At 49.9% G+C, this 26,345-nt stretch overlaps 1 protein-coding gene and 1 long non-coding RNA gene across 3 annotated transcripts; one reads left to right on the top strand and one right to left on the bottom strand.

Moving 5' to 3' along the window:
- Positions 1 to 17,955, bottom strand: TMEM50A (transmembrane protein 50A). Of its 2 annotated transcripts, none has more exons than XM_077295917.1 (7): positions 17,868 to 17,955; positions 14,466 to 14,567; positions 8,776 to 8,888; positions 7,633 to 7,700; positions 4,020 to 4,112; positions 1,601 to 1,661; positions 1 to 287 (listed from the first exon to the last, which is right to left on the bottom strand). In XM_077295917.1, the coding sequence occupies exons 2-7, from the start codon at positions 14,556 to 14,558 to the stop codon at positions 242 to 244; spliced, it is 474 nt and encodes a 157-aa protein (XP_077152032.1). In that variant the 5' UTR covers positions 14,559 to 14,567; positions 17,868 to 17,955; the 3' UTR covers positions 1 to 241. The 2 variants fall into 2 exon arrangements, with proteins under 2 accessions (XP_077152032.1, XP_077152033.1); XM_077295918.1 differs by lacking the exon at positions 17,868 to 17,955 and adding an exon at positions 17,624 to 17,827.
- Positions 17,949 to 25,905, top strand: LOC143816017 (uncharacterized). Its single transcript, XR_013223872.1, has 2 exons — positions 17,949 to 18,070; positions 24,686 to 25,905. It is a non-coding gene; the product is annotated as an uncharacterized LOC143816017 (long non-coding RNA).
- Positions 25,906 to 26,345: the final 440 nt, after the last annotated feature.

The following is a 26,345-nucleotide window of genomic DNA, read 5'->3' as shown; positions in this document are numbered from 1 at the left end:
TATTGGTATAGGCTTTTATTAAACGCTTCATTTCTCTTCTTACAAAATCCATACATAGAAACCAGAGCGCATTTCTTTTAAAATAAAAAGTGCAAAGACTTGCATAAAGTTATGAACAGCCTGCAGTACACGTATTTATCCAACATTCATGAGTAGCAAAAGAGGACTCAAAAAAGTCATATGTGTTTACTGGGAATGTGCATTACAAAATAGGAAAAGAGATGTAATCGGTGGGTGCTCCTCATTGCCATAAATCTTCAGTCCGACCAAACTTGAAAACGAGACCCCTGAGAAAGAAAAGAAAATCTAATTTATCTAATGATAATATTTCATATGAATAGCATGCTATGAAAAGTATTTGCCTCCCTCTTCTGGATACCTCGTCATACTGCATACTTGTGACACTGAATGCTTTTTATGGTTACTTATTTTACAAGTTGCCAAAAAGCGAGAATGAGCAGTTTTAACCCCTTTCCGACATAGGGTGTAATAGAACGCCGATGTCGGACTCCTTCCCTTTGAAGTGGGCATAATAGAACGCCGATGTGGGACTCCTTCCCTTTGAAGTGGGCAAAATAGAACGCCGATGTCGGACTCCGTCCCTTTGAAGTGGGCGTGATAGAACCCCAATGTCGGACTACCTCCCTTTGAAATGGGTTCCAGTGGTGAGCCCACATCTTATCCGGCACATGTCAATCTCTGATAGCGGCATTTAACACGTGCTTCCGGGATATGATCATCGTCTGTATGTAGCAGAGCCGATCGGATTATGGCAGCTTCTAGTCTCCCATGGAGAGTATTGAAGCATGCCAAAAGTATCGTCCCCCTTTCAAAATTAAAAAAAAAGAAAAATCAAACATACACATATTTGGTATTGCCGAGTTCAGAAGCGCCCGATCTATCAATATATATAAAAAAAAAGAATTTAACTGATCACTAAATGGAGTAATGAGAAAAAAAGTAAAAAAGCCAGAATTTGTTTTTTTTGGTCGCCGCAACAGTGCATTAAAATGCAATAATGGGTAATCAAAAGATCATATCTGCACCAAAATGGTATCATTAAAAATGTCAGCTCGGCGCGGCAAAAAAAAAACCTAGACATGTTTGGTGTCTATGAACTCGTAATGACTTGGAGAATCATAATAGCAGGTCAGTTTTAGCATTTAGTGAACATGGTAAAAAACAAACAAAACAGTATTCACTGCACTTGGAATTTTTTCCCGTTTTCCAGTACACGATATGTTAAAACCAATAGTGTTGTTCAAAAGTACTTCCTGAGAAAAAAAAAAAACAGCCCTCACATGGCCATTTTGACTAAAAAAAAAAAAAAAAAAAGTTATGGCTCTTTGAAGAAGTGGAGCAAAAAATGAAAATGCAAAACCAAAAATACCGTTATGGGGGTAAACTATTAGACAACAAATATAAGCAGTTATCCAACCCCATACTGTAAGAATGACCACTTAACACATCAACAGGTTGCCTCAGGCAATAAAGTATAAACACAAATTCTAGAAAATTGGCTAGAAAGCTTGCCATCATTGTTCCAGGCATGATGCCTCAAGGTTATAAAGCAAGAACGTTGGTAAGCAGATTTACTCACCCGAAAAATATGAAAGCATTTTGAAAAAACACAGCTATTCCGGGATAGACTAAGACAGCATCTGCAAGAGAAACAACGCAATTTATATGATCCATCTACTGTTAAATATCTACAAAAATGCACTCTATTAACCCCATCGGGATCAGGCCATTTCTTATTATTCCCCTTTTATTTTTCTTCTGTTTAATTCCAAAATCCATAAATTTTTATATTTCTCCATAATTATATGAGGGCTTTTTTTTTTTTTTTTTTGCATGAGTAGCTTTAGATGAAATCGCATCAATCATTTTACCATAATATGTACCAAAAACAGGCAAAAAATTTGAAGTGATTTGAAATGGTGACAAAAAAAAAGCAATTTCCCTCTGGGTTTTATTTTTACGGTGTTTATTGTGCAGTAAAAATTACCTAGTAACATAATTCTGAAGATCAGTGTGATTAGAGCGATACCAAACGTTTATTTTTATTATTTTCGTGGTTAAAGAAAATCACAACTTTTATTTAAAAAAAAAAAAAAAAGTATTTTGCGGAGTTATTTCTAAAACCCATTTTATTTATATTTATGTCGATGAAGCTGTGTGAAGGCTTGTTTTCTACATGCTGGTCAGATATTTTTATTGATATCATTTTGCGGTACCATTTGACGTTTTGATTGCTTATTCTTGTATAGTTTTGAGGTTTAGTTACCAAAAACAGCAATTCTAGCATTATCATTTTCCCCAATGTTTAATGTATAGGCTACATTTATATTTTCATAGATTGGACTTTTGCAGAAGAGGCAACATCAGAAATACCATATATACGCAAGTATAAGCCAGACCAGAGTATAAGCCGACCCCCCTAATCTTGCCACAAAAAACTGGGAAAACTTAATGACTCGAGTATAAGCCTAGGGTGGGAAATGCAGCAGCTACTGGTAAATTTCAAAAATAAAAATAGATACCAATAAAAGAAAATTTAATTGAGATATCAGTAGGTTAAGTGTTTTTGAATGTCCATATTGAATCAGGAGCCCCATATAATGCTCCATACAGTTCATGATGGGCCCCATAAGATGCTCCATATTAAAATATGCCCCATATAATGCTGCACAATGGCCCCATAAGATGCTCCATAGACACATTTGCCCCATATAGTACTGTATATAGGTTAATAAGGGCCCCATAAGATGCTCCATAGAGATATTTGCTCCATATAGTGCTGCACAAACGTTGAATATGGCCCCATAAGATGCTCCATAGAGATATTTGCCCCATATAGTGCTGCACAAACGTTGATTATGGCCCCATAAGATGCTCCATAGAGATATTTGCCTCATATGCTGTTGCTGCTATTAAAAAAAAAAAAAAAAAAATGACATACTCACCTCTCGTCGCTCAGGCCTCAGGCACTTGCAATACTCACCGGTCCTCGTTCCAGCGCCGCTGTGTCTTCCGCGTCCTCTGCATTAACGTTCAGGCAGAGGGCGCGGACTATCCATGTCATCGCGCCCTCTGACCTAAGCGTCACTGCAGAGGACGCGGAAGACGAAGTGGCGCCCGGAACGAGGACAGGTGAATATCGCACAGTGCTCCCCCTCCCCAATATACTCACCTGCTCCTGGCGTGGTCCCTGCATCTCCGGGCGCTGACAGCTTCTTCCAGCGTTGAGTGGTCACCGTTACCGCTCATTACAGTAATGAATATGCGGCTCCACCCCTATGGGAGTGGAGTCGGGTCCATATTCATTACTGTAATGAGCGGTACCATGTGACCGCTCACTGCTGGAAGAAGCTGTCAGCGCCCGGAGACCGCCGCTCCCCTTCCCCTGCCGACCCCCCTGGAACAATGACTCGAGTATAAGCCGAGAGGGGCACTTTCAGCCTAAAAAAATTGGCTGAAAATCTTGGCTTATACTCGAGTATATACGGTATATATTTTTGAAATTTTAAATTTTGTATTGGGAAAAGGAAAACAGGGCGACTCAAGTTTTGTTTTTAAATTACTTCTGTTTTTTGGGTCCCTAGTGGATTTGAACCTGCGATCATTTGATAACTTCTACTGCATGACGCAAAACTTCTGTATTGCAGTATATAGTAAAATTGACAATTTCCCACCATAGGAATAAAAACTGTGATGACTGGGGCCCTGAGTGGGCCTTTGGCTGCCATGGTAGTGCACTGGCACCCCAAGATTGCAATGTTGAGGGGGGGTGGGGGGAGTAGTGAGAGGACTGTGGGCACCAGAATTCATCCCCCACTGTTTTTTGCCTCTTGAATGCTGTCAGAGATTAACAGTGGTATTTAAGGAGTTAACCAGCAGTTCTAAACCAGTTTTGATTGCTACTGTGAGAAGTTCATGGCTGTATGACAGAGGTTTAGTGTGATCTGTTAAAGAGGTCTATTTGTGGTGTTACAGAGGTGCATTTGTGCAAAACTTACTTTTGGCCACATAACCGCCAAACAATATCCACATGGAAGCAATCAGAGAGCCAAAGGCCAACATGAATCCAATGAAAAGCCAAATTCGAGCGCCTAGAAAAATGGTAATGAAAAATACATCAGCAAAGAGGTCATCCGATTTACTTATCAAATTCAGAAACTTGGCTGCTAACTAACTGTTAGGGTACGTTCCCATGATCAGTGTTTATTCAGGCTTTCACGCAGCGGAATTTCCCACACCTCACTTACGTTTTTCCTTGCATTTTTGACTCCCTTTGTTATAATATTAGATGTGCAAAGATATAGATAGATAAGATAGATAGCCGTGAGATATATAATTAGTGCTGTGCATGTGAAGTTTACCTAATAAAAAATGCCTATTTTTGATAACAAGCCAAGTTGGAACAGATAGTTGTGGGCTCATATTACCAGGCTGGGAAAATCCATGGTTATTAGGCCCTTCCCAGCCTAAAAATATGATGATGGCAATCGGGGTAATGGTAGTTGGCATCAACCCCTGGGGTTAGTAATGGAGAGGTGTCTTTCAGACACCCCCATTACTGGCCTGGTAATAAAAAAGAAATCATGGCTGGGTCTCGCTGTGCTCAGCGAGACTGAGCGGCTCTGATGAACGTTGTAGTCCCTACCCAGCGCCTGTGCATAGTGGTCACTTTCCTGCAGTTCACAGACACTAGAGACTGAATGAGGAACGTTGACTACATCGGACATGCTTGGTATTTTGGGTAATAAATTGAACGAGGGACTGTCTCTTGTTTTTATTTGTCTTTTTATGTCTTTCATTACTAACCCCAGGGGTTGATGCCAGCTGTAATTTTTGATGAATGACAGCTGGTATCAACCCCAACTACTATTACCCGATTGCCCTGGTGCGGTGACAATCGGGAAGAGCCAGGAAATGCGCCAGAATTGATGCATCAAATGTGACGCGCCAATTCAGGGGTGGCTGCGGGCTGATATTTTTAGGCTGGGTATGGGCCAATAACTAGGGACCTTCCCAGCCTGATAATACAATACGTAGGTGTCTGCTTTACCTTGGCTGGTTATCAAAAATAGGGGGGACCCCCACTTCATTTTTTTAAAATATATATTAAAACCAGGCTAAAAACACCTGCGAAACGTACTCACAACACAAGTGCTTTTTTTTATCTGCGGATTTACCACATCTAATGCAAGTCTATGGGGAAAAATAAGCACAGTGAGAATGGGATTTCTATTAATTCCATCCACTGTGATTGTACTGTACAATGCAGAGTTTTGAACACAGTAAAAATATGCTACGTCCAGAAAGCTAGTATTACTGATCGTGGGCACACAACCTTATGGTAACTTTATGAACTCTTTCTTAATTCATAAAACAGTACATTCATGGTACAATCCTGCATCACATATTTACTGCACAGACTAGAAGCACTTCCAGGAGCAGTGCCCACACAAGAAGAAGGACATACTGTATTGACTATAATATACAACTGTACTTGATGAAATACGAGATAATTCTAATCCCTGATGTTTAAAGGGGATGCCCATTGTTCTCACAATCCTTTCTCAATCACTATATTGCTCCCCTTATAAAATAATAACACCTATGCTAAACTTTGATGCCGTTCCAACAGTGTTGGCATTGGCGCTCCCAGGGCTTGTATGCCATTGTTATATCACGCGAGCCCTACAGCGGCCAGCATTCCAGAATGCTGTAGATAAGACCCTGATGCTGGTGGGCTTAGCTCACCTTTGATTTTGGGGGTGACAGGTTCCCTTTAACTGACACCTGGATTGAGAGCTGTGGCTGCTCTCTCACTTCCCCCAGATGTCGTTTTTGTCCAAAGAAGGGTTGGTAGAAGCGAGTGCGGATTGGCCTCAGGGATTGCTTGATATAATGCCACGCAAGCCCTGGGAGTGCCAGGGCTGATATGACTGGAACAACACCAGCATCGGAGTTGAGTACAGGTGTTAGTTTATATGGAGGGAACATAATGATTGAGAAGAACTTATTCAAGTAGAAGACAACCCCTTTAACTATTCATATATTCAACTCAATAGTAATTGATGGATTCAAGTGGTGCCAGATTAGGAGACGGCTACCTCTAACAATAATTAGGAATGAGAGGCTGCAAAAACAGAACATAAAGCAGAGTTCTTGGCGCCAAAATAAGCAATGTCCAGATGACATTTAAATATTATACGTAAGGAATAAAGTCTGGAAATTAAAAGTCAACAGACTGGTATGTTGATCCGGCCAATAAAGTAGTTTTCCCAGTATGAGATAGCATACTGACATTTCAATTGCATATCATCACTTACGATTTGCGGAGATTAAAGAATAAAATGTCAACTTTAAAAAATGATTTGGCTCAGCTATGCTCCCAGCCACCCACTGTGCAAGGAACTACAACATGACCATAATCTATAAGTCCCTATAGTCTCAGGATTACCACCAATCAAAATGCTATGGCATATCCTAGCAATATGCCATAACATTACGGGTATATAAAATTGTATTATATATATCTATCTATATACCATAATTGTCTAAGGGGTACTTCCGTCTGTTTGTCTGTAATGGAAATCCCGGGTCGCTGATTGGTCGCGGCCGGCTGGCCGCGACCAATCAGCGACAGGCAAAGTCCAGCCGCGAATTGGCCCCTCCCTACTCCCCTCCAGTCAGCGCCCACATAGCGTTTTAGGACTGCGTTACACGGCATAACGCAGTGTAACCCAGTCCGTTAATGCTGCCATTCACCGTGTAAGTGTGCCCAACTTTTTACTATTGATGCTGCCCATGCAGCATCAATAGTAAAAACATATAATGTTAAAAATAATGATTTTAAAAAAAAACCCATTATATTCTCACCTTCCGCGCCAGCCTTTCCCGGTCCTCGCGACGCTCCGGTCCCAAGAATGCATTGCGGCAATGACCGGAGATAACGTAGCGGTGTCGCGAGATGATGACGTAGCGGTGTCGCGAGACCGCTACATCATCACGTGTTATTGCCGCAAGGCATTACTGGGAACGGAGCGACGAGCATCGGTAAAGGCCTGGATCCGGCAGCCGCCGGAAGATGAGTATATAACTATTTTTTTATTTTAATTCTTTTTTTTAACAGGGATATGGTGCCCACATTGCTATATACTACGTGGGTTGTGTTATATACTATGTGGGCTGTGTTATATACTGCGTGGGCTGTGTTATATAGTACGTTGCTGTGCTATATACTATGTGGGCTGTGCTATATACTACATGGCTGTGCAATATACTGCGTGGCCTGTGTTATATACTACGTCTCTGTGCTATATAGTACGTGGGCTGTGCTATATACTACATACATATTCTAGAACACCCGATGCATTAGAATCGGGCCACCATCTAGTAGTGTGTGTATATATATATATATATATATATATATATATATATATATATATATATATATATATATATATATATATATATTTATATTTATTTATTTATTTATTATGGCATGGTTTCACAAATGCAAAATGGATACAACACAGGCCCCAACTTAATGTACTGTGCGTATACATTTCTAATAAAGCACTTTATCACAATAAACACATGCACAGCTTATTTAATTACCTGTTTGTCCCAAAGTTCCCTCGCTATAGCCGTCACCACGGACCTGGCCATTGGACACTGCATTTATCCTGCACAATAAAATGAATTGAAATAATCACCTTTTTGTAGTGCCTATTCAAAATGAGTTTGGGTAACTGTGAAATCCAGATCATTCTTTTGTAGAAGATCTGGCACCAAGTCTCATGTCATTTTTGGTAAACAATTATTTTATTTGTGAAATAATTCTAAAGCACAACTTCTTACAATACCTCTGCATTGAGTTAAACCTCTGTCATTCCTTCTTGAAATGTATTAAAGGAAACCTGTCTTTAGGTTCATGCAGCATGAATGAGAGCCTGGCTGCACGATTGTAGCCAAGTTGGTATGTCTCTGAATCACCGCGTTGTTCCACAGAAAATATGGTTTGTAAGTCATCTGGAGGCTATACAGAGGAGACCTGACCAGTCTGCTGCAACCCCCAACCGCCTTTTTTCCCAGCACCGCTCCAGTTGACAGGTCTCTCTCTCATGTGCGTTTATAGGCAGAGATCTGATAATCAAATGGACAGGGAAAAGTGAGCCAGAGGCTTCATCGGACTAGTCACATCTCTCCATATGGTCCCTGGTTGGCATTTCAAATTATGTTTGAATCGTGCAGCAAGGCTCCGATTCATGCTGCCTCTGGTTCAGGTAGCATGAATCTAGGGACAGGATCCCTCTGATAAATAACTGGGTACTGCCATTCCCCTTCTAAATAAGATGTGTCCATAGTAGTGACGAGCGAGTGTGCTCGGATAAGGTGCTATCCAAGCATTCTTGTGTCCTAATCAAGTATTGCTTGTTTGTTGGGCAACATATAATATACCGTTGTAAGAACTGATTTAATAATGAAACACTGTGAAAAGACACATAACTTTGACTTAGAGAGTAGTAACACCCAGTTGTAAATTTACTCATACATTTCCAGGAGTTGTAACACAGCAAGAAAAAAAAAAAAAAAAAAAGATAGTGTTCTTTTAAAAGGAATATACAAGTACTTATTAAATCAGAGGTTAGTAACACTGACAGGTGCACATTATATTTTCTCCATAGGTCAGTAAAATGTTAGCTTGATGTAAGAGACAGCTTTTAAAACAGAAGGGAAAGATAGATTAGAGCCACTTACATTAAAAAGGCTACAGTAGCTATGACTCCACAGGCATGGTATGCGTGGTTCAGTTCGGTTTCAAGAGGATATTTAACAGCAGCATCAATGATGATCCACCAACCTGTAAAAAACTAGGCATACAGTATGCCAAGCTCAGATTAATATTACACACATGTAAACGTTTACAGTATTTTTCGGACTATAAGACGCACCTAGATTTGGTGAGTACGGTAAATTCTGAAAAAAAAAATTGAAGCAAAAAAATGTGGTCAATTCTGTACTTAATATCCCCTATCCTGGTATATATGTCTCCTCATCCCCATCCTGATTCTCATGGCCCCTCATCCCTACCCTGGTATATATGGCCCCCTCATCCCTATCCTTGTATGCATGGATCCCTCATCCCTATCCTAGCAGGAATGATCACCCTCATCCCTATACTAGTATGCATGGCCCCATCCCTATCCTGGTATGCACGGCCCCCTCATCCCTATCCTGGTATGCACGGCCCCCTCATCCCTATCCTGGTATGCACAGCCCCCTCATCCCTATCCTGGTATGCACGGCCCCCTCATCCCTATCCTGGTATGCACGGCCCCCATCTCGTCCTAGTATGCATGGCCCCCTCAGCCCCATCCTGGTATGCAGGGCCCCCTCATCCCTATCCTGGTATGCAGGGCCCCCTCATCCCTATCCTGGTATGCAGGGCCCCCTCATCCCTATCCTGGTATGCAGGGCCCCCTCATCCCTATCCTGGTATGCACGGCCCCCATCGCGTCCTAGTATGCATGGCCCCCTCAGCCCCATCCTGGTATGCAGGGCCCCCTCATCCCTATCCTGGTATGCATGGCCCCCCTCATCCTTATCCTGGTATGCATGGCCCCCTCATCCCTATCCTGGTATGCACGGCCTCCATCTCGTCCTAGTATGCATGGCCCCCTCAGCCCCATCCTGGTATGCAGGGCCCCTCATCCCTATCCTGGTATGCAGGGCCCCCTCATCCCCATCCTGGTATACATGGCCCCCTCATCCCTATCCTGGTATGAAGGGCCCCCTCATCCCTATCCTGGTATGAAGGGCCCCCTCATCCCTATCCTGGTATGCAGGGCCCCCTCATTCTTATCCTGGTATGCATGGCCCCCTCATCCTTATCCTGGTATGCATGGCCCCCTCATCCCTATCCTGGTATGCACGGCCCCCATCTCGTCCTAGTATGCATGGCCCCCTCATCCCCATCCTGGTATACATGGCCCCCTCATCCCTATCCTGGTATGCAGGGCCCCCTCATCCCCATCCTGGTATACATGGCCCCCTCATCCCTATCCTGGTATGCAGGGCCCCCTCATCCCCATCCTGGTATACATGGCCCCCTCATCCCTATCCTGGTATGCAGGGCCCCCTCATCCCTATCCTGGTATGCGTGGCCCTCTCATCCCTATCCTGGTATGCACGGCCCCCATCTCGTTCTAGTATGCATGGCCCCCTCATCCCTATCCTGGTATGCAGGGCCTCCTCATCCCTATCCTGGTATGCATGGTCCCCTCATCCCTATCCTGGTATATATGGCCCCCTCATCCCTATCCTGGTATGCAGGGCCCCCTCATCCCTATCCTGGTATGCATGTCCCCCTCATCCCCATCCTGGTATGCATGGCCCCCTCATCCCCATCCTGGTATGCATGGCCCCCTCATCCCTATGCTGGTATGCATGGCCCCCTCATCCCCATCCTGGTATGCATGGCCCCCTCATCCCTATCCTGGTATGCAGGGCCCCCTCATCCCCATCCTGGTATGCAGAGCCCCCTCATCCCCATCCTGGTATGCATGGCCCCCTCATGCCTATCCTGGTATGCATGGCCCCCTCATCCCTATCCTGGTATGCAGGGCCCTCTCATGCCTATCCTAGTATACAGAGCCCCCCATCTCATCCTAGTATGCATGGTCCCATCCCTATATTGGTATGCAGGGACCCATCCCTATTCTGATATGATTTCCCCCCATCCCCGTCATGGCCCCATCAGGAAACATTTAAAAAAACAAACCATTACACTTACCTATCATTCGCTCCCTCGCAGGGTCCTGTTCCGGTGCCAGCTACTGCTTTATGCTTGTAAGCAGCACATGACACCTGCCGGAATACTCACAGGGACTGTGTGCGCAGAGAGCAGTGAGCATTCATTGCTCTTCTGTAGTGCGCAGTGTCAGGAACCAGCTTCCTTCTGCTGCCAGCGGTCACATGTGCCGCTACTTAAGAGAAATGAATATTCATGAACATTCATTTCTCTTAAGTAGCGGCACCCGTGACCACTGGCAGCAGCGGGAAGCCGGCGGCTGACACTGTGAGCGCTACTGAAGAGCAATGAATGCTCACTGCTCTCTGCACACAGTCCCGACGTGGGAAGCAGTGAGTATTCCGGCAGCTGTGCTATGCTTCTAGAAGCGCATGATGTCCCTGCCATGCGCTTGCTTGTTGCTGGCACCGGAGCGGGACCCTGTGAGGGAGCACCGGGTAGGTAAGTGTAATGGTTTGCTTATTTTTATGTTTTCTGGTGGGGCCATGCATACCAGGACCGGGATGGGGTGGGGGCCAATTATAAGGACGGGGCCATGCATACCAGGACTGGAGTTGGGGGGGGGGGGTAGGGGGGGGGAAATCATACTAAGATGCTATTAAAGAGAAAATGAATATTAATTGCCCTCCACGCCCATGGGCATGGAATGCAGTGAAAATTCATTTCTCTTTAGCAGCAGGAACAGGAGTTAGCTGCAGCCCCTGGCCTCCTGTGACGTGCTGCTCCGCCAATGCCGTCCCCCCACCTCAGCCAGACTATACACCGTATCCCACCATATATCAGGACTATAAGACGCACCCCCCATTTTCCTCCACATTTTTGGACTAAAAAAGCGAGTCCGAAAAATACGGTAACTCCTGAAAACAGACCATAACTTGCTTTTAGAAAACTTCCTTTTTCACACCGCCCCAATGCTTTGCTTATTTTATTTCTGGGGTCTATACATGGAGAGGCAGCTCACTGCACAGTAGATACAAGCTTCTGTTCATCGCACCAGGTAGATGAAAGTAGTGCAGCCCACAGAATAATACAGCATGACATAATTGTACTTTGCACATTCAGCAGTTGTGTTTAGAATCTCATTCAGACTTTCCTGTTTTTCACATACTCAAAAAAAGGTACCGGTGTCATCACGGCTATTCACGTATGGATAAATAAATAGATTACAAAGCTTCTTTTATCTGTTACAAAGCTAATCATGGACAGCAGACTGATGGCATCTGTGGAAAAGAAATAAACTTAATGCTTTGCTTAGTCTGTATATTAAAGGGAATCTGACAGTAAGATCACTCCCCTCCCCAAGCTGCATAAATCAGCATGCTGGTAAATCCATAGACACTTAAAAATGCTATCTGTTGCAATTTAATGCATATTGCAATGAGGTGGCAAGGCCACTGGGCAGACCCCTTTCTTGCATCGAGGCAGGCTATGTAGTGGGGCTATGGGCAGTCCCTATTCTTGCATCGAGGCAGGCTATGTAGTGGGGCTATGGGCAGTGCCTATTCTTGCATCGAGGCAGGCTATGTAGTGAGGCTATGGGCAGTCCCTATTCTTGCATCGAGGCAGGCTATGTAGTGGGGCTATGGGCAGTCCCTATTCTTGCATCGAGGCAGGCTATGTAGTGAGGCTATGGGCAGTCCCTATTCTTGCATCGAGGCAGGCTATGTAGTGGGGCTATGGGCAGTCCCTATTCTTGCATCGAGGCAGGCTATGTAGTGGGGCTATGGGCAGTGCCTATTCTTGCATCGAGGCAGGCTATGTAGTGAGGCTATGGGCAGTCCCTATTCTTGCATCGAGGCAGGCTATGTAGTGGGGCTATGGGCAGTCCCTATTCTTGCATCGAGGCAGGCTATGTAGTGGGGCTATGGGCAGTGCCTATTCTTGCATCGAGGCAGGCTATGTAGTGAGGCTATGGGCAGTGCCTATTCTTGCATCGAGGCAGGCTATGTAGTGAGGCTATGGGCAGTCCCTATTCTTGCATCGAGGCAGGCTATGTAGTGGGGCTATGGGCAGTCCCTATTCTTGCATCGAGGCAGGCTATGTAGTGAGGCTATGGGCAGTCCCTATTCTTGCATCGAGGCAGGCTATGTAGTGGGGCTATGGGCAGTCCCCATTCTTGCATCGAGGCAGGCTATGTAGTGGGGCTATGGGCAGTGCCTATTCTTGCATCGAGGCAGGCTATGTAGTGAGGCTATGGGCAGTCCCTATTCTTGCATCGAGGCAGGCTATGTAGTGGGGCTATGGGCAGTCCCTATTCTTGCATCGAGGCAGGCTATGTAGTGGGGCTATGGGCAGTCCCTATTCTTGCATCGAGGCAGGCTATGAGGCGGGGCTATGGGCAGTACATTTTCTTGCATCGAGGCAGGCTATGAGGCAGGGCTATGGGCAGTGCCTATTCTTGCATCGAGGCAGGCTATGAGGCGGGGCTATGGGCAGTGCCTATTCTTGCATTGAGGCAGGCTATGAGGCGGGGCTATGGGCAGTCCCCATTCTTGCATCGAGGCAGGCTATGAGGCGGGGCTATGGGCAGTCCCCATTCTTGCATCGAGGCAGGCTATGAGGCGGGGCTATGGGCAGTGCCTATTCTTGCATTGAGGCAGGCTATGAGGCGGGGCTATGGGCAGTCCCTTTTCTTGCATCGAGGCAGGCTATGAGGCGGGGTTATGGGCAGTCCCTTTTCTTGCATTGAGGCAGGCTATGAGGCGGGGCTATGGGCAGTCCCCATTGTTGCTTCAAGGAAGGCTATGAGGTGGGGCTATAGGCAGTCCCTTTTCTTGCATCGAGGCAGGCTATGAGGCGGGGCTATGGGCAGTTCCTATTCTTGCAACGAGGCAGGCTACAAGGCGGTGCTATGGGCAGTCCCTATTCTTGCATCGAGGCAGGCTATGAGGTGGGGCTATGGGCAGTACATTTTCTTGCATCGAGGCAGGCTATGAGGTGGGGCTATAGGCAGTCCCTTTTCTTGCATCGAGGCAGGCTATGAGGTGGGGCTATGGGCAGTCCCTTTTCTTGTTGCTCTGGCCCCTCTGTCTGCCTCCTGTTTGAATGACAAGTCACTGACCTGCCTACTATTTAATTCGTGCCTGCACAGTACTTTATCTTGTCTCCCAAAAAAATTAGGTCTCCCACAAAATGGTGGCGCATGTGCAGTCGCATCTAAAATTCTATACTAATTCTATACTTCATGCGCAGATTCAGAATTAGTATAAATTTTTGAATGCGAAAGCGCATGCGCCGCCACCATTTTGTGGGAGACCTAATGTTTTTCTGAAAAATTGTGAATCTCCCTTACACAATAAATTGCTGGACAATCCTGCTAAAACCAAATTTTGTGTTCTGCTTTTGTATGCATTTTTTTTTGAGAAGCTTAAAGAAAAAAAAAAAATACAAAGAATGACACAAACGCAAAGAACAGAAATATGCCCCTGCAAAAAAATTATTTCACAAATTTACTATTTGCAACACTCAGCGGGAACAGTGAAAAAATGGCAAAAAAAAGCAGCACATTGGCAGAAAAACAAACCTGTGACGACACCCTGAAACTGCAATGACATTTCATCAAAACGAGAAAGACACAGGATGAGCAGCTACATAAATGATGTATGTCCCAGGATACCACCTGATGAAGGTAACTTACAAGAACTCCAGCTCCAATGGAGGCAATCGTGTTCCTTTTTTCTCCCCAGTCTATGCACTCTGAGCAGCGTGCTGTATCCAAAAAGCCAGACATTGTGAATGCCTACAGTCAGAAACATGGAATACTGAACATTACATAGCGTACACCACATATGGCAGGACATAGAGACCAACTAAAAGTAGGCAAAACCCAAGGCAAATTCACCCACAACCATTGCAGACCTGTCTCTTGCTTATCTCTCTAAGGCTACTTTCACACATCAGGTTTTTGTCGTCAGGCAGGATCCGGCAAATTTGTAATAAAACGGATCAGTTGCAATTGTGAAGAGAGAGAGAGGGGGAGAGAGAGGAGAGGGAGGAGAGAAAGAGAGGGAGAAGGAGAAGGAGAGAGAAAGCGAGGGAGGAGAGAGAGAGAGAAAGCGAGGGAGGAGTGAGAGAAGAGAGGGAGAAGGAGAGAGAGAGAGAGGGAGATAGAGAGAGAGAGGGAGAAGGAGAGGGAGAGAGATAGAGAAGGAGAGAGAGAGAGGAGAGAGAAGAGGGAGAATGAGAGAGAAGAGAGGGAGAAGGAGAGAGAGAAGGAGAGAGAGAAGGAGAGAGAGAAGGAGAGAGAGAAGGAGAGAGAGAAGGAGAGAGAGAAGGAGAGAGAGAAGGAGAGAGAGAAGGAGAGAGAGAAGGAGAGAGAGAAGGAGAGAGAGAAGGAGAGAGAGAAGGAGAGAGAGAAGGAGAGAGAGAAGGAGAGAGAGAAGGAGAGAGAGAAGGAGAGAGAGAAGGAGAGAGAGAAGGAGAGAGAGAAGGAGAGAGAGAAGGAGAGAGAGAAGGAGAGAGAGAAGGAGAGAGAGAAGAGAGGGAGGAGAGGGAGAGAGAGGGAGGAGACAGGGAGAAGGAGAGGGAGGAGAGAGAGATAGAGAAGGAGAGAGAAGAGAGGGAGAAGGAGAGAGAGAGAGAGACAGAGAGAGGGAGGAGAGAGAGGGAGAGGGGAGAAGGAGAGAGGAGAGAGGAGAGGGAGAGGGGAGAAGGAGAGGGAGAGGAGTTTGTGTGGATTAAAATACTTAGGCTGGGTTCAGGTACGGCAAATTAGGGCATATGGATAGATAAGGCTCCGTTGGCGCATATATCTAAATTCAGTTTTGCTGTGGTTCAGACATAAGCCCTCACAGGACCACTGAGCATAGGAGAAAGTGCCATGTGAACCCAACTTTTACTTGTTGTGGTCTTCTGCCGTTTCCTGCGCCGCTCTGGTCCTCTCCTGCATCATGTGATCACAACTGTGACCTGCCGCCTGACAAACTGGCTTCTGTATCAGTCTGACACTCAGAACAAGGTTCTCATATGCCTCCATTAAAAGGATGTTCCCATCTCTTAATGTAAGAGCATATGGCTAGGATCAGTGACCCTCAGCGATCCGGGGAATGAAGGTCAGGCAGCCCTAGCATAGCGTTCATTGGTTTTTTCAGCTTTGCAGACCCAGTACATCTGAGTAGGTACAGCTGCGCTTCTTTGCACAGCTGGGTGACCGGCAGTGCAGCTGTGAGGAGAAAACCTCTCTTCCTTTCTCACCATCGATGAGGGTCCTAGAGGTAGGATCTCCACCCATCAGTTCTTCAAGTGTTATTCCTATCTCAGCCTTTCATTGTTTCAAAACCTTGTGCACACGTTTCAGAAAAAAAGTCAGCTAAAAAAAATTACAGCATGCTGCAGATTTACAAATCTGAACGCCACACAAAAAGGAGCATCTTTCACTCGGTGTAATGCAATAGGGTGAAATCTGAAACAAAATCGGCAGAAAACATACAAATATGGTGATTTTTTTAAAAAAAATTTGTGACTAAACCTACAGCAGACTTTTTCTGCACAGTATGAACATCACCTAAACCAGGGGACTCAAATAAGAGGTCCGAAGAGATGTCTTGCAGCCAGGGACAAATTCTAATGAAGGTAATCTGGGCTAGAGCCCAAGTCTGCGGAGTAACCATAGCCTTTTTTAGTAGTTTTTGCCACCACAGGCCGTGCACATCACCAGGCATGAAGAGTAGAGTAGCTGCAGGAAGCCATGTCTGCCTACACACTCTCTGGACTCGCCTGGCGTAATAATGTCATCGCGTCATTTAGGATGTACCCGGCCAAAAGACGATGGAAGCTGCTCCGCAGGGGATTGTCTGGAGAGGTAAGTGATTTTTTTCTTTTTAACAGAGTGGGGTAGGAGAGGATGTGGGTGGGAGAGGAGTCACAAAATAGCAATGATATGGGGGGGGGGGGGGGCAGGGGTTATGGAATTGCAATGAATTAGGGTGGATAGGAAGCAGGATAGAAACTTATAATGAAACTGGGGAAGGGGGATAGGACATGGACTAATGAATGATAGGGGGTGCACAGTCATTAATTTATATTTTTATAATCCTGGTTAATGTGGGGCACAGTGCTGGCTAATCAATTTCTATTTTGATTGGTGGGTTGTACAGTGGCTAATTATATATTAATGGTGTTGTGCATATCTGTAGTCAGGGGCGCAGTGGGGACTATCTCTGAGGCCATAGTTGCCATGTAACCACAGCCTAAATCTAACAGTGCAGTATCCTACAGAATTTGTTTTCATAGGCCCTGAACCCCATCTTACTTTGAGACTCCTGTCCTAATAACCCTACAATTTCATGGCAACCCTCAGAAGGGTGGTAGGGGTCCCGGGCATGTTGTTCACTCCTACCATAGAGAATCTGCTTGTAAAATGATGATTTCCAGTAAGAGGGATATGCGGCAATTCCCTTGGGTTATCCCAAAGTGTCACTGTGGGATTATTGCTACATTCCAGGCAAAGGAGCGTCCGCTCATGCGAGACTCACATGATTCCACAAGCCGAGCGCTGCAGCACAGAGGATTTCAGCACCCTCACTATTAGGGAAACCCTCTGGATATTACACGGCACGCTACACGTGCTCTGCATGTAACATGGAAGGCCCCCTTACACACAGCGGCTCGGGTGGGCATATTTTACATATAGACTCATGCTCTTGAATCTTTACATTACGGTGACACATATTGAGATCATCACTCCATTACATCTAGGGGGGATTAAGGTGACCCCGTGTACAGACATGAGATGGGGCGGACAGCACTAAGATGAGCCAACTACCCTGATACTATAGTGGTCAGCCATTACCCTACCTCTCAGAGCCAGTCACATGTCAGTCAGCCATTCTAGCTGTCTCAGTCACCAGGGCGCTCCTCTCTAACGGCAGACAAGCCCTTCCACATTTAGGCGAACTGCTGGCAGCGGACTGACAAAAGCACACCGGGGGCAGAACGTAACACCGAGCGGCAGGCATTTCTAGTCACACCCAGAGAGCAGCCGCCGCCATATAACCCCCATTATTAGTAGTAACCCCAGAACAATGCAGTCACAACAGACCTGCCCGATACCGGCCAAGGATAAACAAGCTGCACGGATACAGTGACGTAGGAGCGATACAAGCCAATTCCCAGGGTAGATGCTAGAGTGTATGGGCTCCTTCCAGGTGTGACGTCATTTCCGGGGGCGTGTCCTATCGGGAGGGGGCGTGTTCTCCAAGGCGGCAAAGGAAAGCAGCATGACAGCTTGTGGACGCCATGGAGGTCAGTGGTTTCAGGGTGAAAAATGCTACTTGCCGATCGCTATTCGCTATTGGGGGGAGGCCCTGTGGTGGTCGACCTACTTGTCTGTGTGGGGAGTGACCCGTGGTGGGATTTTGGGGGGTGTTGCTGGCTATTGTGGGGGACCGCTGTGGTAGGATTTTGGGGGGCTCCGCTGCTGGCTATTGTGGGGGTTCCCTGCGGTGGGATTTTGGGGGCTCCGCTGCTGCTGGCTATTGTGGGGGGCCTCCGCTGCTGCTACCTATTGTGGGGGATCCCTGCAGTAGGATTTTGGGGGGCTCTGCTGCTGCTGGCTATTGTGGGGGATCCCTGCGGTGGGATTTTGGGGGGCTCCGCTGCTGCTGGCTATTGTGGGGGACCCCTGTGGTGGGATTTTGGGGGGCTCTGCTGCTGCTGGCTATTGTGGGGGACCCCTGTGGTGGGATTTTGGGGGGCTCTGCTGCTGGCTATTGTGGGGGATCCCTGCGGTGGGATTTTGGGGGGCTCCGCTGCTGCTGCTATTGTGGGGGACCGCTGCGGTGTGGTTTTGGGGGGCTCCGCTGCTGCTGGCTATTGTGGGGGACCGCTGCAGTTTTGGTGGGCTCCGCTGCTGCTGGCTATTGTGGGCGACCCCTGTGGTGGGATTTTGGTGGGCTCCGCTGCTGCTGGCTATTGTGGGGGACCGCTGCGGTGTGGTTTTGGGGGGCTCCGCTGCTGCTGGCTATTGTGGGGGACCGCTGCAGTTTTGGTGGGCTCCGCTGATGCTGGCTATTGTGGGGGACCCCTGTGGTGGGATTTTGGGGGGCTCCGCTGCTGCTGGCTATTGTGGGGGACCGCTGCTTTGTGGTTTTGGGGGGCTCCGCTGCTGGCTATTGTGGGGGACCGCTGCATTTTTGGTGGGCTCCACTGATGCTGGCTATTGTGGGGGGACCCCTGTGGTGGGGTTTTGGTGGGCTCCGCTGCTGCTGGCTATTGTGGGGGACCCCTGCGGTGGGATTTTGGGGGGCTCCGCTGCTGCTGCTATTGTGGGGGACCGCTGCGGTGTGGTTTTGGGGGGCTCCGCTGCTGCTGGCTATTGTGGGGGACCGCTGCAGTTTTGGTGGGCTCCGCTGCTGCTGGCTATTGTGGGCGACCCCTGTGGTGGGATTTTGGTGGGCTCCGCTGCTGCTGGCTATTGTGGGGGACCGCTGCGGTGTGGTTTTGGGGGGCTCCGCTGCTGCTGGCTATTGTGGGGGACCGCTGCAGTTTTGGTGGGCTCCGCTGATGCTGGCTATTGTGGGGGACCCCTGTGGTGCGATTTTGGGGGGCTCCGCTGCTGCTGGCTATTGTGGGGGACCGCTGCTTTGTGGTTTTGGGGGGCTCCGCTGCTGGCTATTGTGGGGGACCGCTGCAGTTTTGGTGGGCTCCACTGATGCTGGCTATTGTGGGGGGACCCCTGTGGTGGGGTTTTGGTGGGCTCCGCTGCTGCTGGCTATTGTGGGGGACCCCTGTGGTGGGATTTTGGTGGGCTCCGCTGCTACTGGCTATTGTGGGGGATCCCTGCTGTGGGATTTTGGGGGGCTCCGCTGCTGCTGGCTATTGTGGGGGACCCCTGCGGTGGCATTTTGGGGGCTCCGCTGCTGCTGGCTATTGTGGGGGACCGCTGCGGTGTGGTTTTGGGGGGCTCCGCTGCTGCTGGCTATTGTGGGGGACCGCTGCGGTGTGGTTTTGGGGGGCTCCGCTGCTGCTGGCTATTGTGGGGGACAGCTGCAGTTTTGGTGGGCTCCGCTGATGCTGGCTATTGTGGGGGACCCCTGTGGTGGGATTTTGGTGGGCTCCGCTGCTGCTGGCTATTGTGGGGGACCCCTGCGGTGGGATTTTGGTGGGCTCTGCTGCTGTTGGCTATTGTGGGGGACTGCTGCGGTGTGGTTTTGGGGGGCTCCGCTGCTGCTGGCTATTGTGAGGGGACCCCTGTGGTGGGGTTTTGGGGGGCTCCGCTGCTGCTGGCTATTGTGGGGGATCCCTGCTGTGGGATTTTGGGGGGCTCCGCTGCTGCTGGCTATTGTGGGGGACCCCTGCGGTGTGGTTTTGGGGGGGTTCCGCTGCTGGCTATTGTGGGGGACCCCTGTGGTGGGGTTTTGGTGGGCTCCGCTGCTACTGGCTATTGTGGGGGATCCCTGCTGTGGGATTTTGGGGGGCTCCGCTGCTGCTGGCTATTGTGGGGGACCCCTGCGGTGGCATTTTGGGGGCTCCGCTGCTGCTGGCTATTGTGAGGGACCCCTGTGGTGGGGTTTTGGTGGGCTCCGCTGCTGCTGGCTATTGTGGGGGACCCCTGTGGTGGGGTTTTGGTGGGCTCCGCTGCTGCTGGCTATTGTGGGGGACCGCTGCGGTGTGGTTTTGGGGGGCTCCACTGCTGCTGGCTATTGTGGGGGACCGCTGCAGTTTTGGTGGGCTCCACTGATGCTGGCTATTGTGGGGGACCCCTGTGGTGGGATTTTGGTGGGCTCCGCTGCTGCTGGCTATTGTGGGGGACCCCTGCGGTGGGATTTTGGTGGGCTCTGCTGCTGCTGGCTATTGTGGGGGACCGCTGCGGTGTGGTTTTGGGGGGCTCCGCTGCTGCTGGCTATTGTGGGGGACCGCTGCAGTTTTGGTGGGCTCCACTGATGCTGGCTATTGTGGGGGACCCCTGTGGTGGGATTTTGGTGGGCTCCGCTGCTGCTGGCTATTGTGGGGGACCCCTGCGGTGGGATTTTGGTGGGCTCTGCTGCTGCTGGCTATTGTGGGGGACCGCTGCGGTGTGGTTTTGGGGGGCTCCGCTGCTGCTGGCCTTTGTGGGGGGACCCCTGTGGTGGGGTTTTGGTGGGCTCCGCTGCTGCTGGCTATTGTGGGGGACCCCTGTGGTGGGATTTTGGTGGGCTCCGCTGCTACTGGCTATTGTGGGGGATCCCTGCTGTGGGATTTTGGGGGGCTCCGCTGCTGCTGGCTATTGTGGGGGACCCCTGCGGTGGCATTTTGGGGGCTCCGCTGCTGCTGGCTATTGTGGGGGACCGCTGCGGTGTGGTTTTGGGGGGCTCCGCTGCTGCTGGCTATTGTGGGGGACCCCTGCGGTGGGATTTTGGGGGGCTCCGCTGCTGCTGCTATTGTGGGGGACCGCTGCGGTGTGGTTTTGGGGGGCTCCGCTGCTGCTGGCTATTGTGGGGGACCGCTGCAGTTTTGGTGGGCTCCGCTGCTGCTGGCTATTGTGGGCGACCCCTGTGGTGGGATTTTGGTGGGCTCCGCTGCTGCTGGCTATTGTGGGGGACCGCTGCGGTGTGGTTTTGGGGGGCTCCGCTGCTGCTGGCTATTGTGGGGGACCGCTGCAGTTTTGGTGGGCTCCGCTGATGCTGGCTATTGTGGGGGACCCCTGTGGTGGGATTTTGGGGGGCTCCGCTGCTGCTGGCTATTGTGGGGGACCGCTGCTTTGTGGTTTTGGGGGGCTCCGCTGCTGGCTATTGTGGGGGACCGCTGCAGTTTTGGTGGGCTCCACTGATGCTGGCTATTGTGGGGGGACCCCTGTGGTGGGGTTTTGGTGGGCTCCGCTGCTGCTGGCTATTGTGGGGGACCCCTGTGGTGGGATTTTGGTGGGCTCCGCTGCTACTGGCTATTGTGGGGGATCCCTGCTGTGGGATTTTGGGGGGCTCCGCTGCTGCTGGCTATTGTGGGGGACCCCTGCGGTGGCATTTTGGGGGCTCCGCTGCTGCTGGCTATTGTGGGGGACCGCTGCGGTGTGGTTTTGGGGGGCTCCGCTGCTGCTGGCTATTGTGGGGGACCGCTGCGGTGTGGTTTTGGGGGGCTCCGCTGCTGCTGGCTATTGTGGGGGACAGCTGCGGTGTGGTTTTGGGGGGCTCCGCTGCTGCTGGCCTTTGTGGGGGGACCCCTGTGGTGGGGTTTTGGTGGGCTCCGCTGCTGCTGGCTATTGTGGGGGACCCCTGCGGTGGGATTTTGGTGGGCTCCGCTGCTGCTGGCTATTGTGGGGGACCCCTGTGGTGTGGTTTTGGGGGGGTTCCGCTGCTGGCTATTGTGGGGGACCCCTGTGGTGTGGTTTTGGTGGGCTCCGCTGCTGCTGGCTATTGTGGGGGACCCCTGTGGTGGGGTTTTGGTGGGCTCCGCTGCTGCTGGCTATTGTGGGGGACCCCTGTGGTGGGGTTTTGGTGGGCTCCGCTGCTGCTGGCTATTGCGGGGGACCCCTGTGGTGGGGTTTTGGTGGGCTCCGCTGCTGCTGGCTATTGTGGGGGACCCCTGTGGTGGGATTTTGGGGGGCTCTGCTGCTGCTGGCTATTGTGGGGGACTCCTGCGGTGGGATTTTGGGGGGCTCCGCTGCTGCTGGCTATTGTGGGGGACCCCTGTGGTGGGCTTTTGGGGGGACCTGCTGCTGCTTGCTATTGTGGGATTTTGTGGGGGGGGACTGCTGCTGGCTGTTGTGGTGGACTTCTGTGGTAGGCAACCTGCTTTTGTGAGGGGGGCTGCAGGCTATTGGGGGACCCCTGACCTGCTTGTGGGGGGGGGGGCGACCTGCTGCATGCAATTGGGGGTGACCCATTTTAGTGGGGGGGTGACCTGCTTGTGGGGGGGACCTGCTGCTGGCAATTGGGGGGACCCCTGTGGTGGGATTTAGGGGTGACCTGCTTATGGGGAGACTTGTTTGGGGTGGGAGACCTGCTGCTGGCTATTGGGGTGACCCCTGTGGTGTGATTTGGGGGCGACCTGCATGCGGGGGACCCCTTTTAGTGAGGGTGACCTGCTTATGGTTGGGTTTGGGGAGGCGACCTGCTTGTTGCGGGACCCCTTTTAGTGGGGGCGACCTGCTTGTGGAGGGGTGACCTGCTGATGGCTATTGATGGGCCCCTGTGGTGGGGTTTGGGGGTGACCTGCTGGCTATTGTTGGGGACCCCTGTGGTGGGGTTTGGAGGTGACGTGCTGCTTACGGGGTGGACCCCTTTTAGTGGGGGCGACCTACTGCTGGCTATTGGGGAGACCCTGGTGATGGGGTATGAGGGCGACATGCTTGTGGTCGGGTTTTGGGAGGGCGTGACCTGCTGTCTATTGGGGGGGACCCTTGTGGTGGATGTGGGGGGAGACCTGCTGCAAGCTATTGGGGGACCCCTGTGGTAGGATGCGGGGGTGACCTGCTTGTGGTGGGATGTGGGGAGGCGACCTGCATGTGAGGGGTGACCTGCTGCAGGCTATTTGGGGGACCCCTGTGGTGAGATTTGAGGGCGACCTGCTTGTTGTTGAATGTGGGGAGGCGACCTGCTTGTCGTTGAATGTGGGGAGGCGACCTGCTTGTCGTTGAATGTGGGGAGGCGACCTGCTTGTCGTTGAATGTGGGGAGGCGACCTGCTTGTCGTTGAATGTGGGGAGGTGACCTGCTTGTCGTTGAATGTGGGGAGGCGACCTGCTTGTCGTTGAATGTGGGGAGGCGACCTGCTTGTCGTTGAATGTGGGGAGGCGACCTGCTTGTTGTTGAATGTGGGGAGGCGACCTGCTTGTCGTTGAATGTGGGGAGGCGACCTGCTTGTCGTTGAATGTGGGGAGGCGACCTGCTTGTCGTTGAATGTGGGGAGGCGACCTGCTTGTCGTTGAATGTGGGGAGGCGACCTGCTTGTCGTGGAATGTGGGGAGGCGACCTGCTGCTGGCTATTGGGGGGATCCCTTGGTGGGATTTGGGGATGACCTGCTGCTTATAGATGGAACCCTTTTATTGGGGGGTGACCTGCTGCTTACTGGGGGATCCCTTTTATTGGGGGCGACCTGCTTATGGGTTGGGTTTGGGGGGGGGCTGAAGAGGGTTTAAGCTGGGTGGGGGGTGGACATCGAAGGGGGTGTGTGCTGGGTGGGGGGGTCCACGTCCGATGGGTGTTGGATGTCCGATGGGGGTTTGTGGGGGTTGGACATCCGAAGGGGGTGTGTGCTGGGTGGGAGGGTCCACGTCCGATGGGGGTTTGTGCTCGGGAGGGGGGGTCCACGTGTGATGGGGGTTTGTGCGGGGTGGGGGGTCTGCATCTGGGGGTTTGCTGGGTGGGGGGTTCCGCGTCCGGTGGGGGTTGGACGTCCGATGGTGGTTTGTGGGGGTTGGACGTCCGATGGGGGTTGGACGTCCGATGGGGGTTTGTGGGGGTTGGACGTCCGATGAGAGTTTAAGCTGGGGTGGCGTTCGATTGGAGGGGTGTCTGATGGGATTTATGGTTGGGGCAGGGGGCGCCATATTTGGATTTACGCTTGAGGGGAGGGAATGTCTGGTGGGCTTTGGATTTATCCTGTGGGGTCCGCTGGTTAATGTGAGGTGGATGTTCCTGACTGGGGGAGCGAGGTTATGCTGTGTGGCCATCTGGTTGATGTGGGGGGGGCTAATGCTTCATTGGGGTACACAAAAAAAATATGAGTGTATGCTGCTTATGCTATGCAAAAAAAAAGGTATTTCCCTGTAGAGTAGGCCACACCACCAACTGGCACGAAGCTAATCCTTTTTAGCTTAATGTCAGTAGGAGGCAGACATGGGTCTGGACCACCCAGCTCAGTTCTGACTTAGGTTTTGGGGGGTTTTTTTTATTAACGATTTTCCTTTTTCTTTTTTTTTTCTTTTTTTTTTTTTTTTTTCAGATACGGCTTTTGAGGGCGACAGTGGAATTGTCACTCTAATCTCCCACCTAGAATTGTCACTACCATATCATCTGTGGTCTACGAGGCAAGGCCCTAACACATCAAAAGTGTTTGTGGTTCCCCAGAGGACGGTCCATGCCACGAATCCCCCTACCCTCTGGCCCCCCCCAGAGCCAGATAGAGTAGGGAGGGAAGACTAATCCGTTATGTGCCAGCCGCCGAAAGGTCTGCGTCCAGGTTATTCCATGCCCATCTTCATCATCGGTCTGTGAAGAATGATGTGTGACCTTCAGGACAGGTATATCCTACCAGGCAGTGAGGGGGCTACTTTAAAAAAAAAAAAAAAAAAAATGGAAAGGACAGGACAAGTATGTCCTAGTTTGCCCCTGAGCAATATGGACATCTTCTGGGGAAACCTTCCTATTCATGCAGCCTCCATGTTTTCCAGAGGCTCCTGTGACCCTGCTCTTAAAATATCCAGGCTTCGGTCTAGGCCTTCTCTGGTGGCCGGTCCACACCGCCAGTGCCCTGAACAATCATGCACGCCAACTTTCTAGTGTGTCCTACTCTGCACCTATCAGTTTAAGAGTACTTCGCTTCTGCAACAGAGGACTAAAGTCTGCCTCCCAAGAGATCTGCTGTTCAATTTTGGTTGTTTTGGAAATGTTCTGTCCAAAAAAACGACGGGACAACTCTCCGACCCGCCAGGAAAAGATGAGACCTTCCTTTAGGCCAACCCCCTCCTGGCATCCATGAACCCACCAGCACTGGTCTGCTAGGCCTGGATCTAGCAGACTCTCCTCGACATGATGGGGCGTTCCCACCTTGGATGTTTCTCAGGGTCGGCTGCCGTGTCCTTCACAATTCAAGGCCGGTATTACGATCTCTGGTCTGGGACACCGAAACCTCAGACATCGGAGGCAGGCCTGGGGGGAACAGAGCCACATACCAAACCGACAGTCCAACCCACATGCACCAACAGCATACTACAGTTTTACAATACTTTAGAAATGCATAAAATGAAACAAGCAAAGGCATAAAGTTATTCAATGCAAAAAAATGCAGTTTTATAAAATTGGAAATGTTTCTATATCTAATGGTAAAATGATATTTATCCAGTATTTCTATAAGTAAAAGTCTGAGATTTCTGTGGGAAATGGTAATTTGTTCCTCTTAAACCAGTTCTGAATGTAAATAAAACATTACTCTGATGAAGTCTCCACATTGTATTTTCGCCTTTCATTTCATGCGCAGGGCAGGACAAGCCCATGATGTATCTGTGTAACACATGGAAGGTGCTATAATAACAGCCGTAGGCTGGTTTCACACCAGCGTTCGGCAGGGCTGCGGATGGCAGCCTTCTTCCTCCGTTAAGGCTACTTTCACACTAACGTCGCTTGCTGTACGTCTCAATGCGTCATTTTGGAGAAAAAACGCATCCTGCAAAGTTGCCTGCATGATGCGTTTTTTCTCCATAGACTTTCATTAGCAACACATTGGGACGGATTGCCACACGTCGCATCCATCATGCGACAGATGCGTCGTGTTTTGGCGGACCGTCGGCACAAAAAAAGTTCCATGTAACTTTTTTGTGCGTCGAGTCCGCCATTTTCGACCGCGCATGCGTGGCCGAAACTCCGCCCCCTCCTCCCCGGAACTC

The sequence above is a fragment of the Ranitomeya variabilis genome, chromosome 3 (genome assembly GCF_051348905.1).
Source record: "Ranitomeya variabilis isolate aRanVar5 chromosome 3, aRanVar5.hap1, whole genome shotgun sequence".
Taxonomy (NCBI): domain Eukaryota; kingdom Metazoa; phylum Chordata; class Amphibia; order Anura; family Dendrobatidae; genus Ranitomeya; species Ranitomeya variabilis.
This window is presented reverse-complemented; position numbering and strand designations above follow the sequence as displayed.